Raw genomic sequence first — 12,789 nt, 5'->3', positions numbered from 1 at the left:
GCCAATTATAAATTAATAAATAATTAATAGATAAATAAATAAATAAATAATTTTAAAGTGAAAACCCCCCTTTTCTGGCAGGTTTGTGACCCGCTTCATCGACCTGGATGGCTTATCATGTATCCTCAACTTTCTCAAAAGCATGGACTATGAGACAGCAGAGTCTCGAATACATACCTCGCTCATTGGATGTATAAAAGCACTAATGAACAACTCCCTGGGCAGGGCCCACGTCCTGGCCCACCTGGAGAGCATCAATGTCATTGCTCAGAGTCTGAGCACAGAGAATATTAAGACAAAAGTGGCAGTGCTGGAAATCATGGGCGCCGTGTGCCTGGTTCCCGGGGGCCACAAGAAGGTACTGGAGGCCATGCTGCACTACCAGAAATATGCCAGTGAAAGGACTCGTTTTCAGGTAGGTGAGGGTGCTGGTTTTGGCTTGGTAATTTAAGATTTTTTACTAATTTTGAGATTTTTTTTTGGTTAATGGATTAAAGAGGATGGCGGGTTTGGTTGTCAGTTAATTATTGGTGTGTTTACTTCTTGTTGTGAGGTGGGATTAGGAGAAAGGTAAAGCAGGTTTAAAACTTCAAAAGGGTATAAAGAAAATTTTATTAATAAATTAAAAGGAAATAAGGAAAGTAATTAAAAGGAAAAAAGGTAGTAGGAATTAAATTAAACTCTTCAGAGCACTTCACAGCCTTTTTTTTCTTATTGATAATGTAAAGAAACAAAACCTACAATTTCTAGTCCGTTTATTATTTCTAAAATAGGGGTTTTTTCTCAGTTTACTTAGGGAGAGAAGTTTGCAGGTTTTTTTTTGGGTTTTTTTTTTTTTGTTAATGTTATGAAGATTTGTTTAATAAGAGGGAGAAACCCAGTTCTTTTGTGGTTTCTAATTTCTTCACTGATAACAGCTCTTTGGGGAACCCTGTTATTGTGAAGTCCCTCCTGTCTTCTACAGGTTTTCTTACAGTTTGTTAATGGGTTATGTTGATTTATGGGATATTTTTAAAGATGAGTTGTTTAAAGGTAAAAATTTTCATTATTTATTTCTAAATAAGTTCCTTTATTTCTAAATTTTGTTCCTTGGGAATGAAAAGTTTTACATCACTTCCCTAGATTTCCTCCATTCCAAACCACCACAGGGTCTCCACTCAGCCCCTGAAATTCAGCATTCCTGACCCTTTCTCCTCCTGAATATCTAAGTGGCAGCTTGCAGATGTTTTGTTATGGCTGTTTGCAAGTTGAAAAATCCAGAATTATGAAAAATCCAGAATTATGAAAAATCCAGAATTACCCCAGAGCCATGTCTGATGGGATCTGCAGGAGGGAGGAAAGGTGAAACCCACCAAAGAAAAAGGCTTTTTTGTGCAGGGTCCCTGGGATCAGAGCTCTGCAAGGCTGCAGCATTGCTGGATGGGCTGGGGATGCTGCAAATGGGTGCTGGGGTGGCCAGCAGCTGATGGAGCATCCCCAGGAGCTGCTCCTGCCCGCGTTCCCTGGCTGTTTGGGCAGCACTGGGGCTGTCACAGGGCACTGAACTGACCCCTTGTGTTTGGCAGACGCTGATCAACGACCTGGACAAGAGCACGGGCCGGTACCGAGATGAAGTGAGCCTCAAGACAGCCATCATGTCCTTCATCAACGCTGTCCTGAGCCAGGGGGCAGGCGTGGTGAGCACCAGGGACTGGCACAGGGGGGCCTTGGGGTGTGCTTGGGGTGCTTATTTTATTTCAGTGAACTTTCTGAGGGTGTGCACCTTGCTGTGCTGAGCCCATGCCTGTGCCTTGCAGGAAAGCCTGGATTTCAGACTCCATCTGAGATATGAATTCCTCATGCTGGGCATCCAGCCAGTCATTGACAAACTAAGGCAACATGAAAATTCAACCCTAGACCGGTGAGTAGGGACCCCCAGCACATTTGTGATTTTTGTCTGCTGCCCTTGCTCCAGGTGTTGGCCTAGAGTCACACCTCTTCTAGAAATTCCTTGCTGTCTCCAGAGAGGGAGAAAAAAATTCCAACATGGTTTTGCTGCATTCTAATGTAGGGTTGAGCTGGGGAGGATGTGCCATCACGGGATGCTGTCAGCCCTCATCCACCTCTTCTCATCCCAAAAGGCTCCTTGCACATCCTCTAGTGATTAGGAAGTCAGGGCTGAAGGTCCACTTGGTGTTTCAAGCCCTCCCAGTGTCTGGTCTGCTGACAAACCAGCTGCCTGTAATTTATTAATTGTAACATTTATATCTGCTTTTAACAGGTTGTTCTGGTTTGGGGTTTTTTTTTTTCTCTTTCTTTCCTCAGGCACTTAGATTTCTTTGAAATGCTTAGAAATGAAGATGAACTGGAGTTTGCCAAAAGATTTGAGCTGGTGAGTACGAATGCTGCTGATGCAGACACTGGCACTCAGTGTCACAGTTAGTTTTAAAAGAGTGGTCAAAGGGACAAAGAGTGGTCTTCTGGATAAAATGTGGAGCTTGGAAATCTTTCCTGTTGCCCTGCTCTTTTGCAACATCTGTCCTAGAGCCTGCCTTAGCCCTTTTGTCCTTGGCCTGCCCAGCAGCTCTGTTTGCCCCTCGCAGGGCAGTGAGGCCAGTTTGTCTGTCAGTTTTGGGGTGAGGGTGGCTCATGGGGTGTGGAGCTGAGACTCAGGGAACAGGAGGTGCTGTTGTGGCTGCAGTGGCCTGACCTTGCCTGTCTCCTGCCCACAGGTCCACATTGACACCAAAAGTGCAACTCAGATGTTCGAGCTGACGAGGAAGAGGCTGACGCACAGCGAGGCGTACCCGCACTTTATGTCCATCCTGCACCACTGTCTCCAGATGCCTTGTGAGTCCCAGGAGAGGCCAGGAAAGCCAGGGCCTGCTGGAGGCTTGGCAGCCCAGCCCTCCTGCCCAGCAGTGTCACAACCTGCCCTGTGCTCATGTCAGTCTGTCCCCTTCCTCCCCTGCAGATAAAAGAAGCGGCAACACCGTCCAGTACTGGCTGCTGCTGGACAGGATCGTGCAGCAGATTGTCATCCAGAGTGACAAAGGGCAGGACCCTGATGCCACTCCCCTGGAAAACTTCAACATTAAAAATGTTGTACGAATGTAAGTGCTCAAGGGTCACTGTTCCTTGCTGGTCACTGTCACACAGTGATGTTCCTGCTCCTCGGTTGGACACCAGCCAGCATCCCTGGAGCTGTTGGCTTCACCCCACCTTAGCCATGAAGCCCATCCCTTTTGTTAGACAGCATTTGCCAGTAATATTTGAGATTTAGGAGTTTTTGTGTGTTCCCTGATAAATTTTACATAACCTTGCTGAGGGGACACAGCAGAGTTATTAGGTGTGCCAGTTTGGGAGCCTTTAATTCCACTTTCTCAGTTGTGCTCCTTGCTGGTGATGGTCTCCTGTTTCCACTAGTAGGATTGTCTCATGTGCTACATCTCTTCTCCTTTTAGGTTAGTCAATGAAAATGAAGTGAAACAGTGGAAAGAGCAAGCAGAGAAAATGAGAAAAGGTGAGTGGTGGAGGAATACACAGTGTGAACTCTAACCTTGGCTAAACACTTACCATACACATGTATTTAAATGTTTATTTATACATGTATCTGCAGGCTTTATTGAAGGGCTGAGATAGTGTCATGTCATGGGGCTGACATGGAAAATGGGCAAAGAAAATAATATTTTTTCATGAAGAGGCTCCAAAGGGGGTATTGAGGCACAGCACAGGCTCCCTTTTGTCAGCTGCAGCTTCTCTGCAGGGCAGAGTGGGGTTTAGCCCCACCATGGGCTGCTGTTGGCAAAAAGGAGTGTTTGTCACCCAAAGTGGTCTCCTGGGGCTGTTTCAGAGCACACAGAGCTGCAGCAGAAGCTGGAGAAGAAGGAGAGGGAGTGTGATGCCAAGGCCCAGGAGAAGGAGGAGATGATGCAGACGCTGAACAAGATGAAGGAGAAGCTGGAGAAGGAGTCCAGCGAGCACAAGCAGGTCAAGCAGCAGGTGGCAGATCTGACAGCACAGCTCCATGAAATGAGCAGGGTGAGACCTCAAACCTGCTCCTCTTGTGGGCCCAGTCCCTAACAGCCTGCATGTGCTGTGGGGTGATTCCAGGAGACTCAGCTGCATGGGGGGACTGAGAAAGAGGCTTGTTGGAAGAGCCACCAAGGTGTCTGTCCCTTGTGATGGGCTGATTTTTGCCTCTCGGCTGCACTGAGCCTCAGTCAGGAGTGTTGAAGTCTTTGAATGCTTCATTTTTTCCTAAAATTTAACCAAATCAATTAAAAATCAGCATGGGGGTATTTCTTAGCTGGTGTCCCCACCTCCATATGACCAGTCCCCATTCCTTTTTTTCTCTCCCAGAGGGCAATCTGTGCTGCCAGTCCTGGAGGACCTCCCATGCCACCAGGAGCACCCGGGGGCCCTTCACCTTCTCCAACTCCCGGCTCCCTTCTCCCCCCTCCACCACCCCCCCCACTCCCAGGGGGGTGTCCCCCACCTCCTCCCCCACCACCTCCTCCAGGGGGTCCCCCACCTCCCCCTGGCCCCCCACCCCTGGGGGGGCTGATGCCTCCCCTTGGAGCACCCCCGGGCATGGCCTTTAAGAAGAAGAGCATCCCTCAGCCAACCAACGCCCTCAAGTCCTTCAACTGGTCCAAGCTTCCAGAGGTAAGCTGGGCAAAAATTTGGGCAGTGATGTGAGGGCAGTGGGTGAGGACCCCCGCCTGCAATGCTCCCACTGTCTTGCAGAGCAAGCTGGCAGGCACCGTGTGGACCAACATAGATGACACAAAAGTGTTCAAAATCCTGGACCTCGAGGACCTGGAGAGGACATTCTCAGCCTACCAAAGACAGCAGGTAACAGCTGGCCCAGGGTGGGCACACCTGGGTGAGGTGCCACCATTATGGGATCATGTGGTTTCACTGGTGGTCCCAAAACACATCTCCCATCATAATTTCATACCAAAGCCATGTTTGCCAGATCAGCTCCATCTGCTTTGTCCTCTCATCCATGTGCCAGAGCCTTGGTGTCGAGGCAGCTGTTCATGGCTCACTGTGCCTGATTCCACACACCTGACCATGTGTGCCCTGAAGATGGATCACCAAAAAACACACACCCAAAAAAAAAAAAAAGAGAATGTTATGAAAATAACCCCCAGATGTGGCCACAGTTGGGTAATATTTTTGGATTGCTCTTAACAGCAACTTCTCCATGTGTCTGTATTGGGTGGAAAATTTCTATCCCTCTCTGGCCAAGAGGGACTAAGTTTTGCCCACATCTACCATGGGTGGGTCTCTTCTTTTATTTTTGTAGTGAGCCAAGAGCAAAATGTGAGCTTTGAACAAATATCCCAAACCAAAATAATGTCATTGCAGGCAAAAGTCTCTGCTTTTTAATCTCCTGCTCAAGCACTGTAGGCCCAATTTGGAAGGCATCAAAGCACATGAAGAAAATTAGACACTTATTTTACCCCAGGCAGGGTGAAAATGGGCAAAAGCAATGAGTGTTTCAAGAAGGCAGGAGAAAAAGCAAGAAGAGAGGCTGAAAAAGGATGTTCACCTGCTGAACACCTGGCTGTGTTCCTGGGAGGAGAGAGCAGCTCGTCTCCTTCGTGCCAGGCTCAGCCAGAGGGATGGTGCCAGCAAGGAGTGGACCAGACCCATTAAGCTCATTAGGCAGTGTGAGAGTTTAATCTGTTCCAGAGGCTAATTGAGGGAGAGATCAGGCTGGATTAGAGCAGGGCAAACATCAAGAGTGACCCACCAGCAGTACGTGCTGCCTGCCCCAGTGTTTTGGGAAGAGGTGACCACAGCAATGTCTCTTTCTCCTGGCATTTTTTGAGCTTGACTCATGCCTAGGGGAGGGCATGTCTGAGGACAAGGAATGGAAATGGAAGAGGAGCAAGAATAGAAACCTGAGTGTCAGCAGGATGGTTTGCCCTCGGGCCCCAGCCCATGAGTCACCTGGTGTGATGAGGATTATTGCCAGGCAGGAATTTAAAAATAATTTGGCTTGGCTGAGGTCCTGCTGGGTGAAGTGGCTGGTTAGGTTTGGGGCCAGGAGGAACAGGGAGATGGTGCAAGGAGAGCTGTGACATGGGATGAAGACCAGAAGGGGGCTGAATGGAGGAGCCAGGGGCTGGCCTGGCACTGGCAGAAGATGCTGTGAGAGCATCTGAAAGGCAGATGGGAAAGACAAGGCAAAATCCCACCTGTGAGATGCTGCTGGGGCTGGAGCTGCCCTTGGGGACGTGATGCACAAGTTCCTTGTGGTTCATTCTGTGTGAGTGGAGCCATGGGACACATCTCCCTGGGCCTGAGGGATGTGTTTGTCCAGCTGGGAGTCCCCAGGGTGCTCCCATTGTTAGTCCCAGGATGGAGAGGGGCTCATGGCTCTGCAGCCACAGCAGTGTGTGGGGTTAGATGGGCTCCATGAGATCAGGCTGGTTGAGTAGGAATGTTCCCTGCCCGTGGCAGGGGGGTTGCACTAGAGGATATTTCAAGTTCCTTCAGCCCCAGCCATTCTGTGGTTATGTCACACATGCAAACCACGGGGCTCTGTGTACATGGAGGGGGGCTGAGGCAGTGAACAGCCTGTCCCTGAGGCACAATGAACTCATCATGATGGTTTCACAACTCACAGCATCTTCAAGCTCTAGCAAAACCTGGTTTCTGTCACGAAGAAGCAAGGGAGGAGCAGGGTTCTCCCTGCCTGTTCCCTGTCTGGAGCCACTTGCTCAGTGATCATGCCTCTCACTTGTCCTGGGCCACAACACCCACAGGGGCATCAGGGGCTGCCTGTCTGCCCATGCCCCCAGACAAAGCAGGGCTCTGGAAATGCCTGGTCAGGGGGTGCATTGCTGTGGCCCTGCCCCAGCAGGACCTGGGGACAGCAGCAGGGGTGTGTGCAGTGCACAGAGCTCTCTGACCCCCCCAGGGTGGCTGCTGTGGGGCTGCCTTTGCTGGGATTTGTCTGGTTTTGCTGCCAGAGCGCCTGGGAATCCCAAAGTGCTGCACAGACCCGAGGCTTTAACCATGTACTTAATTTTAAGCATCTCTTTAAATGTTTTTTCCCACATCACAGGCTGGGATGTAAATGCAGGCTATTAGCTGAGCTCTGCAGCTTTGGGGAAGGGCCCTTTCCATGTGGGGAGGACAGGAGCCCTCTGGGCTTCCTGGGGCTCCCAGCCAAGGCTCTGCAGATGTCCCTGTCCCCAGAGAAGGTCTGAGCCCTGCAGCTGTACAGAATATCAGCATTTACAGACAATCCAACGGGAGTTTTTTGCTGTGGCATGAGAACTGGCAGCAGCTGTGTAAGGGTGTGCATGTAGTGATGCAAAAAGGCAAGTCCAGGACCATCAGGGCTTAAACTACACAGGGGTTTGTGCCTCTGTCAGGGATGTCCTGAGAGTCTTCCTGGGGGTAGAGACTGGGAGTGATGTTGATAAGCAGCAGTGACACAGCCAGGGCAGTTCTGGCAGGTCCTGCAGCAGTGAGTGATGTAAAAGAGTCAGGGCCAAGTGGAAAAAATATGTGTTGTTGAAGCAGGGGCTTAGCAGTGAGCTGGGAAAGAATTCATCTCCCAAAAAAGGATGAAGGAAGGAAAGGCTCCAGCTCCTCCATGCAAGGGAGAGTGACCTGCACAGGGGCCAGGGACAGCAGGGCTGGGAATTGTTTGTGGGGATGGTGGTAGCACATTTAAAGCTGCTCCTCCTTACACCATCCTGCAGCAGAGGCTGGATCACAGTTCCTGTGAGGGAGAGGGGCAGGAATGAGCCTGGTTTGAGGCCTTTTTGTAGTGAATCTTTTCTCTACCTTAATACATGAGGAGCTCTCCCTCTCCTGGAGCAGAGAAAGCCACCATGTCCTCCCTGTCCAGCATCCTGGAGCAAGTCTGAGCATCGTGGGGCAGGTCTGAGGGTTGAAATGGAAGGAAGAGCTCCTAATTAGGGACCAGTTAAATGAAGATAAAGATAGCCCTTGCAGCTTGTGGGTGTGCTTTGTGCCTGTCCCACAAAGGAGACTGCTGGGTAGAGATTGATTAGTCAAACACTGATCCTTAGCCTTAACTGAACCGGAGACTTTTAGCCACAAGATTCTTGATCAGCACAGCTCAGCCAAGAGGATGAGGAAGGAAAACTCCCGTGTGTGTGTGTGTGGTGCCAGCTTCACTGCACCTGCTTCCAGCCTGCTGGGGAGAGCACAGCCAGGTCTGGGGAGGGACATGCTGCTGGTGGGCATTGGGGCCAGGCTGCTGAGCCCTGGAGAAGCAGGGAGGAGGAGGAGGAGGAGGAGGATGAGAACTCGAGGGGAAGCATGTTGCTGTGGCCGATGGTGAAGTTTTGCTGCGGCCAGATTTGCTGCGGGATGCGCCTCTCCTTATTTCCACTTCCAAGCCCTGTTTTTCCTGGCAGTCACATTGGCATTTCAGTCCCTCAGATGTGCAGGAACCAGCAATTTTCCTCCAGGCACGGCAGGCTGAGCAGTGCTGTGCCTTTGGGCCAGTAGCAGGGCTTGGCCAGCATCCTCCCACCTCATCCCGTGTCCCCTCCTCACCCCTGTGCACAATGTGCCTCAGCCTGATCCCTTCAGGAGCCTCCTCTTCATCAGCTCTGCCCTTCTGCACATCCCATAACCCACATATTCACCTGCATCACCCCTGTTTTAGCACTGGCATCCCCAAGTGCCTCCTCTTCCATCAGCTCTGCCCTTCTGCACATCCCATAACCCACATTTTCACCTGCATCTCCCCTATTTTAGCACTGGCACCCCCATGCTGCCAAACCCCCCCATACTGCACATTTCCCTTCTCTGCTTCAGTTCCCTCTGGTTTTGCTGAGATCACTGAACTGCATGTGTTTTTACTGCCTTTTTCCATGCTTCTGCTATGGCTCTAGGACTTCTTTGTGAATGGTAGCTCCAGACAGGTAAGTGAGCACCTGCAGGAGTGTGATGTGGGGCTGGGGACAGGGACATGGGGACACGTGGCTGCTTCTGAGGGGGGGTTCAAATGGGGTTGAATCAGAGAGGTACAAAGATCAGCAGAAGGAGCAGCTTGAAAGTTGGTGCTGGGGAGGCTGGTAAGGCAGAACCCACCCTCTCTGCTGTCTGGCCTGAGGTGAAAGGCAATGTCTGAGTCCAGGAGTTGGATTTTCAACTCCACAGAGAAGCTCCTACCCCTGAGCAGTTTTTGTTTTCAAAAGATGGAAATAAACCCATGGCTTGAAGCTCTCTGCTTGGTCAGAACTGGCAAGGCACATGAGAGGGGCAGCTGGTGCTGGGTGACTTGGGGATCATTTTCCATCACCTGCCTCTCTTCCCACTTCTCATATCTGGATGTTTTCTTCGTTGAAACAAGAAAATGAGTAAAAAACTGGTAATTTCAGTGCTCACTCTCGGCCATTGGAGTGGCCATGTGCCAGGTCTCCTGCCTCATGGATGTTTAGTGTGGATCTGTAACGTTCAGGACCTTGCAGCTCCAGATTGTGTTCCTTCCAGAAGGATTGAATAGCCAGCTTCTAATTGATTACCCTCACTAAAATATGCAATATGGTAATTTAAACCTGGGGCAACGTGAACTCCTCGGGCAGCCCTACAAAGCTGCTGTTATGTAGATCTGCCCATTTGCCCACAAGCACACACAGTATTGTTACTCATCTGAAGGTAACGTGTTTAAGCCACTTAGGAGATACAGGTGCTTATTCCACACCAATTTCTGCTTTCAAATCCCTTCTTTTGGGAGGATTTCACTGAAAAAGCTGCTGGTTGCTTTTGCAAGTCTGACAGCATGTATTGGTTAGCTGGCTCAGGAGGACTGATGCATGAAGGGTGATCACAGATGTTTGGAGCAGGGGTGAGGAACAAGAGCGATGCTGAGCGTGTGCAGCAGCCCATAATGAAATCTTCCATGCCAGGGTTTAATGAAGTATCACAAGTATGTATGCTGAGAAAGCCAGCCTTTATTTATTCAGCAGCGCCCCTGTGTTTGCAGATTTTTAAATCTTCCCTGTCTGAGAAAATATTTACATTTCTAACCAGTGGCTTCAAAGCCAGCTCTCGTTTATGAAATGCCTTACTGTGTTTCAGTCACAGGCTTTACCCATAACCTGTGGTGCCACTCCTGATTTATGGGGCCCACTGTGTATCACACTGAGAGTACTAAATGTCCTTGCTGCTCCAAGGCTCTTCTCCAGGCTTTTCTTCTGCTCATTTTCTCGTAGAAGGAAGATGCCATCGATGACACGTTGAGTTCCCGGCACAAAGTCAAGGAGCTTTCAGTCATAGATGGCAGGAGAGCTCAGAACTGCAACATCCTCCTCTCCAGGTATGGTTAAAGCCTTGCTGTGGGGAGTGGGGTGTGAGAGTGCTCACAGGGGTCTGAGGATGAGGGAAGAGATGAGGATCTGACTCCATGTTTCAGAAGGCTTGATTTATTATTTTGTGATATATATTATATTAAAACTATGCTAAAAGAATAGAAGAAAGGATTTCATTAGAAGGCTAGCTAAGAATAGAAGAAGAAGGAATTATAACAAAAGTTTCTGTCTCAGACAGAGAGTCTGAGCCAGCTGACTGTGATTGGCCATTAATTAGAAACAACCACATGAGACCAATCCCAGATCCACCTGTTCCATTCCACAGCAGCAGATAACCATTGGTTACATTTTGTTCCTGAGGCCTCTCAGCTTCTCAGGAGAAAAAATCCTAAGAAAAGGATTTTTCATAAAAGATGTCTGTGACAGTGGGAGGGATGCTTAATACCCTGCCCTGGGCTGCCCTGAGTGTGCTCCTCATCCCTGGAGCAGGGGGTTGATGACAGGAGCCAGTGCAGCCCAGTGACACCTGAACCCAGCTGCAGCCTTACAGCCTCAGGGTGGAGTGACTGGAGGGGGGACAGTGCCATTAAGGGTGTACAGTGGCAATTTGGTGTCCCTGGAAAGCCCTCACGGGGTTGGGATACCCAGTGAGCTTTCACAGGAGGTCAAAAGGGGGTTGATTTCACCTCTTATGTTTCTCAGCCTGGGTTTTGTTTGCTCTTTGCTGGTGGTTGAAGAGGGCCTGTCTGGGCTGGGGAAGTGCTGGGTGTCAGCAGGAAGCAGCAGTACCTTGCAGGACCTTGCTGCCCACATCTGAATTTTGGGAAGGGGATGTTCCCCTCTTAGAGCTGCCCTGGTGGTCTGACAGCCTCCCTCACACTCCTCACCAGGCAGGCTCAGCACTGCTACCAGCAATTTAATCTGATCTCCAAATGGCTGCCAAAATTATAAAAATTACTTTGGCAAGATAAACTACACCAATAAGACTGAATTTCCTGAGAAAAGGGAAACCAGGTTGTGGTGGTCTGAAAGGATGAGCTGTCAGTGTAGCTACTTGTGAAAAACCACCCAAAGAACAGCAGAAAATGCCACTTGTTTCTGACTCACCCAGCAAAAAATAAATCCACCATCAGTAAAGTTTAAAAATACTCACTCTGCTGTCTGGAGGCACAGAAGCTTCTGTGCCACCCAGGACTGGCCAGGATGCAGCAGCATGGCTGGCAGGTTGGCTTTGCAGCTGAATTCAGTATTTTCCCAGCCTGTGGGTTCTGTCTGGTTCTTCCTAGTGGAGATGGTGCCTTGTCTGGGCAGCCCAGCTGATTTCCTTCCCTAGAAAGCTTGGAGAGGCTGATGTCTGCAAAACAAAAACCATCTGGGTGGGTAACTCAGCCCCTGGTGCTTTTCCCAGAGGTGGCTGGCAGCCTGTGGGCAGCGAGTGCCACAGCATTTGGGGGTAGAGCTGCCCTGGTTTTGGCTGGCTCTGCTCTGGGCTGCTTCTGGGGATTTTTGTGCTTCCTAGCAGTCCAAATAAAAAAAAAAAGGATGATGATGAAAGCAGTTTAAAGCAGGCAAATGAGTGTGTCTGTGGCAGGCAGCTATTAGCAAGTAAAACGATGGGATTTGGGGCTGAGCTGCTCCTGGCATACGTAGGCTGAGCGTGGAGTGGGTTTAGGTGTGATTCAGCCAGAGGTTTAAGTGTATATTTGGAAGTTAAGCACACAAATAGGTCCTTCAGTGGGAAGGGGAGAGACCCAAGCACTCAACTTCAAAGCCATCTTGCACATCCTACTGAGTGAAGGTCTCAATTTCATCTCCCCAGCAAACCTTTCTCTTCCAAGAAAGCAGTGGCTGGAAATGAATTGCCAGTAACTAATCCCACAAAAAGGGCAGGATGGAGGTTGCTGCCTGCCTGCCTTTCCCTGTGGGCCAGTTCCTAGGGGAGAAGCAGGACCAGACTTGCCCTGCAAGGTGGTCCTCAGGCCTCTATGTGGCTTTCCCCAGGCCCATCCTCATGCAGGGATGTGTGGCTTTGAAGTTGCAGTGACTTGCCCCAGATGCTGACTTGGAAGTGCTTTGGAGTTCATCCCATGGTACTCCCAGGACCACAATTGAGTTTCTCTCCCCAGAATCCCTTTAGGTGAATTGATGCCAAGTGTCTCAGAGGTGGTGTAGGGATAAAGGCCAAGCATCCTTTTAGTATTCTCATGTCCAGCTCCTGCATCTCCAGCAGCAGACTCTGTGCATCACTGGGCAAACCCTACTGCAGCTGCCCATCCCAAAGCTGGCCAGAGCAGTGTGTTCTGGTCCCAAATGTTCCAAAGGGACTGGTCTGGCAGCTGGGCTGCTCCTGTCCCACCTGGCTTGCATGGCCACCACGGGGCTGAGCAGTTTCACATGTGAAAGGACCTGCAGGCTTGGCCCCTGCTTTAGCCCAGACATTTGTGAGCTCACCAGGCATTGTCTGGCTCGCAGCGTGGAAAGATTACAGCCACTG

The 12,789-nt window shown here is 50.0% G+C and overlaps 1 protein-coding gene across 2 annotated transcripts in view; it reads left to right on the top strand.

The window, feature by feature from the left end:
- Window positions 1-12,789, top strand: part of DAAM1 (dishevelled associated activator of morphogenesis 1) — a 97,305-nt gene that overhangs the window by 67,479 nt on the left and 17,037 nt on the right. The window contains exons 7-18 of one of the 2 annotated variants that reach the window (XM_036384020.2): window positions 82-415; window positions 1,566-1,676; window positions 1,797-1,900; window positions 2,305-2,371; window positions 2,712-2,829; window positions 2,954-3,092; window positions 3,444-3,502; window positions 3,833-4,020; window positions 4,342-4,647; window positions 4,729-4,836; window positions 8,877-8,906; window positions 10,200-10,303. In XM_036384020.2, coding sequence (XP_036239913.1) covers window positions 82-415; window positions 1,566-1,676; window positions 1,797-1,900; window positions 2,305-2,371; window positions 2,712-2,829; window positions 2,954-3,092; window positions 3,444-3,502; window positions 3,833-4,020; window positions 4,342-4,647; window positions 4,729-4,836; window positions 8,877-8,906; window positions 10,200-10,303 — 1,668 coding nt within the window. The remainder of the gene's footprint in view (window positions 1-81; window positions 416-1,565; window positions 1,677-1,796; window positions 1,901-2,304; window positions 2,372-2,711; window positions 2,830-2,953; window positions 3,093-3,443; window positions 3,503-3,832; window positions 4,021-4,341; window positions 4,648-4,728; window positions 4,837-8,876; window positions 8,907-10,199; window positions 10,304-12,789) is intronic. The other variant, XM_036384021.2, reaches the window with a different exon arrangement.

Source organism: Molothrus ater, chromosome 6, assembly GCF_012460135.2.
Source record: "Molothrus ater isolate BHLD 08-10-18 breed brown headed cowbird chromosome 6, BPBGC_Mater_1.1, whole genome shotgun sequence".
Lineage (NCBI taxonomy): Eukaryota > Metazoa > Chordata > Aves > Passeriformes > Icteridae > Molothrus > Molothrus ater.
The sequence above is the reverse complement of the archived record's forward strand: the minus strand, read 5'-3'. Positions and strand labels throughout refer to the sequence as shown.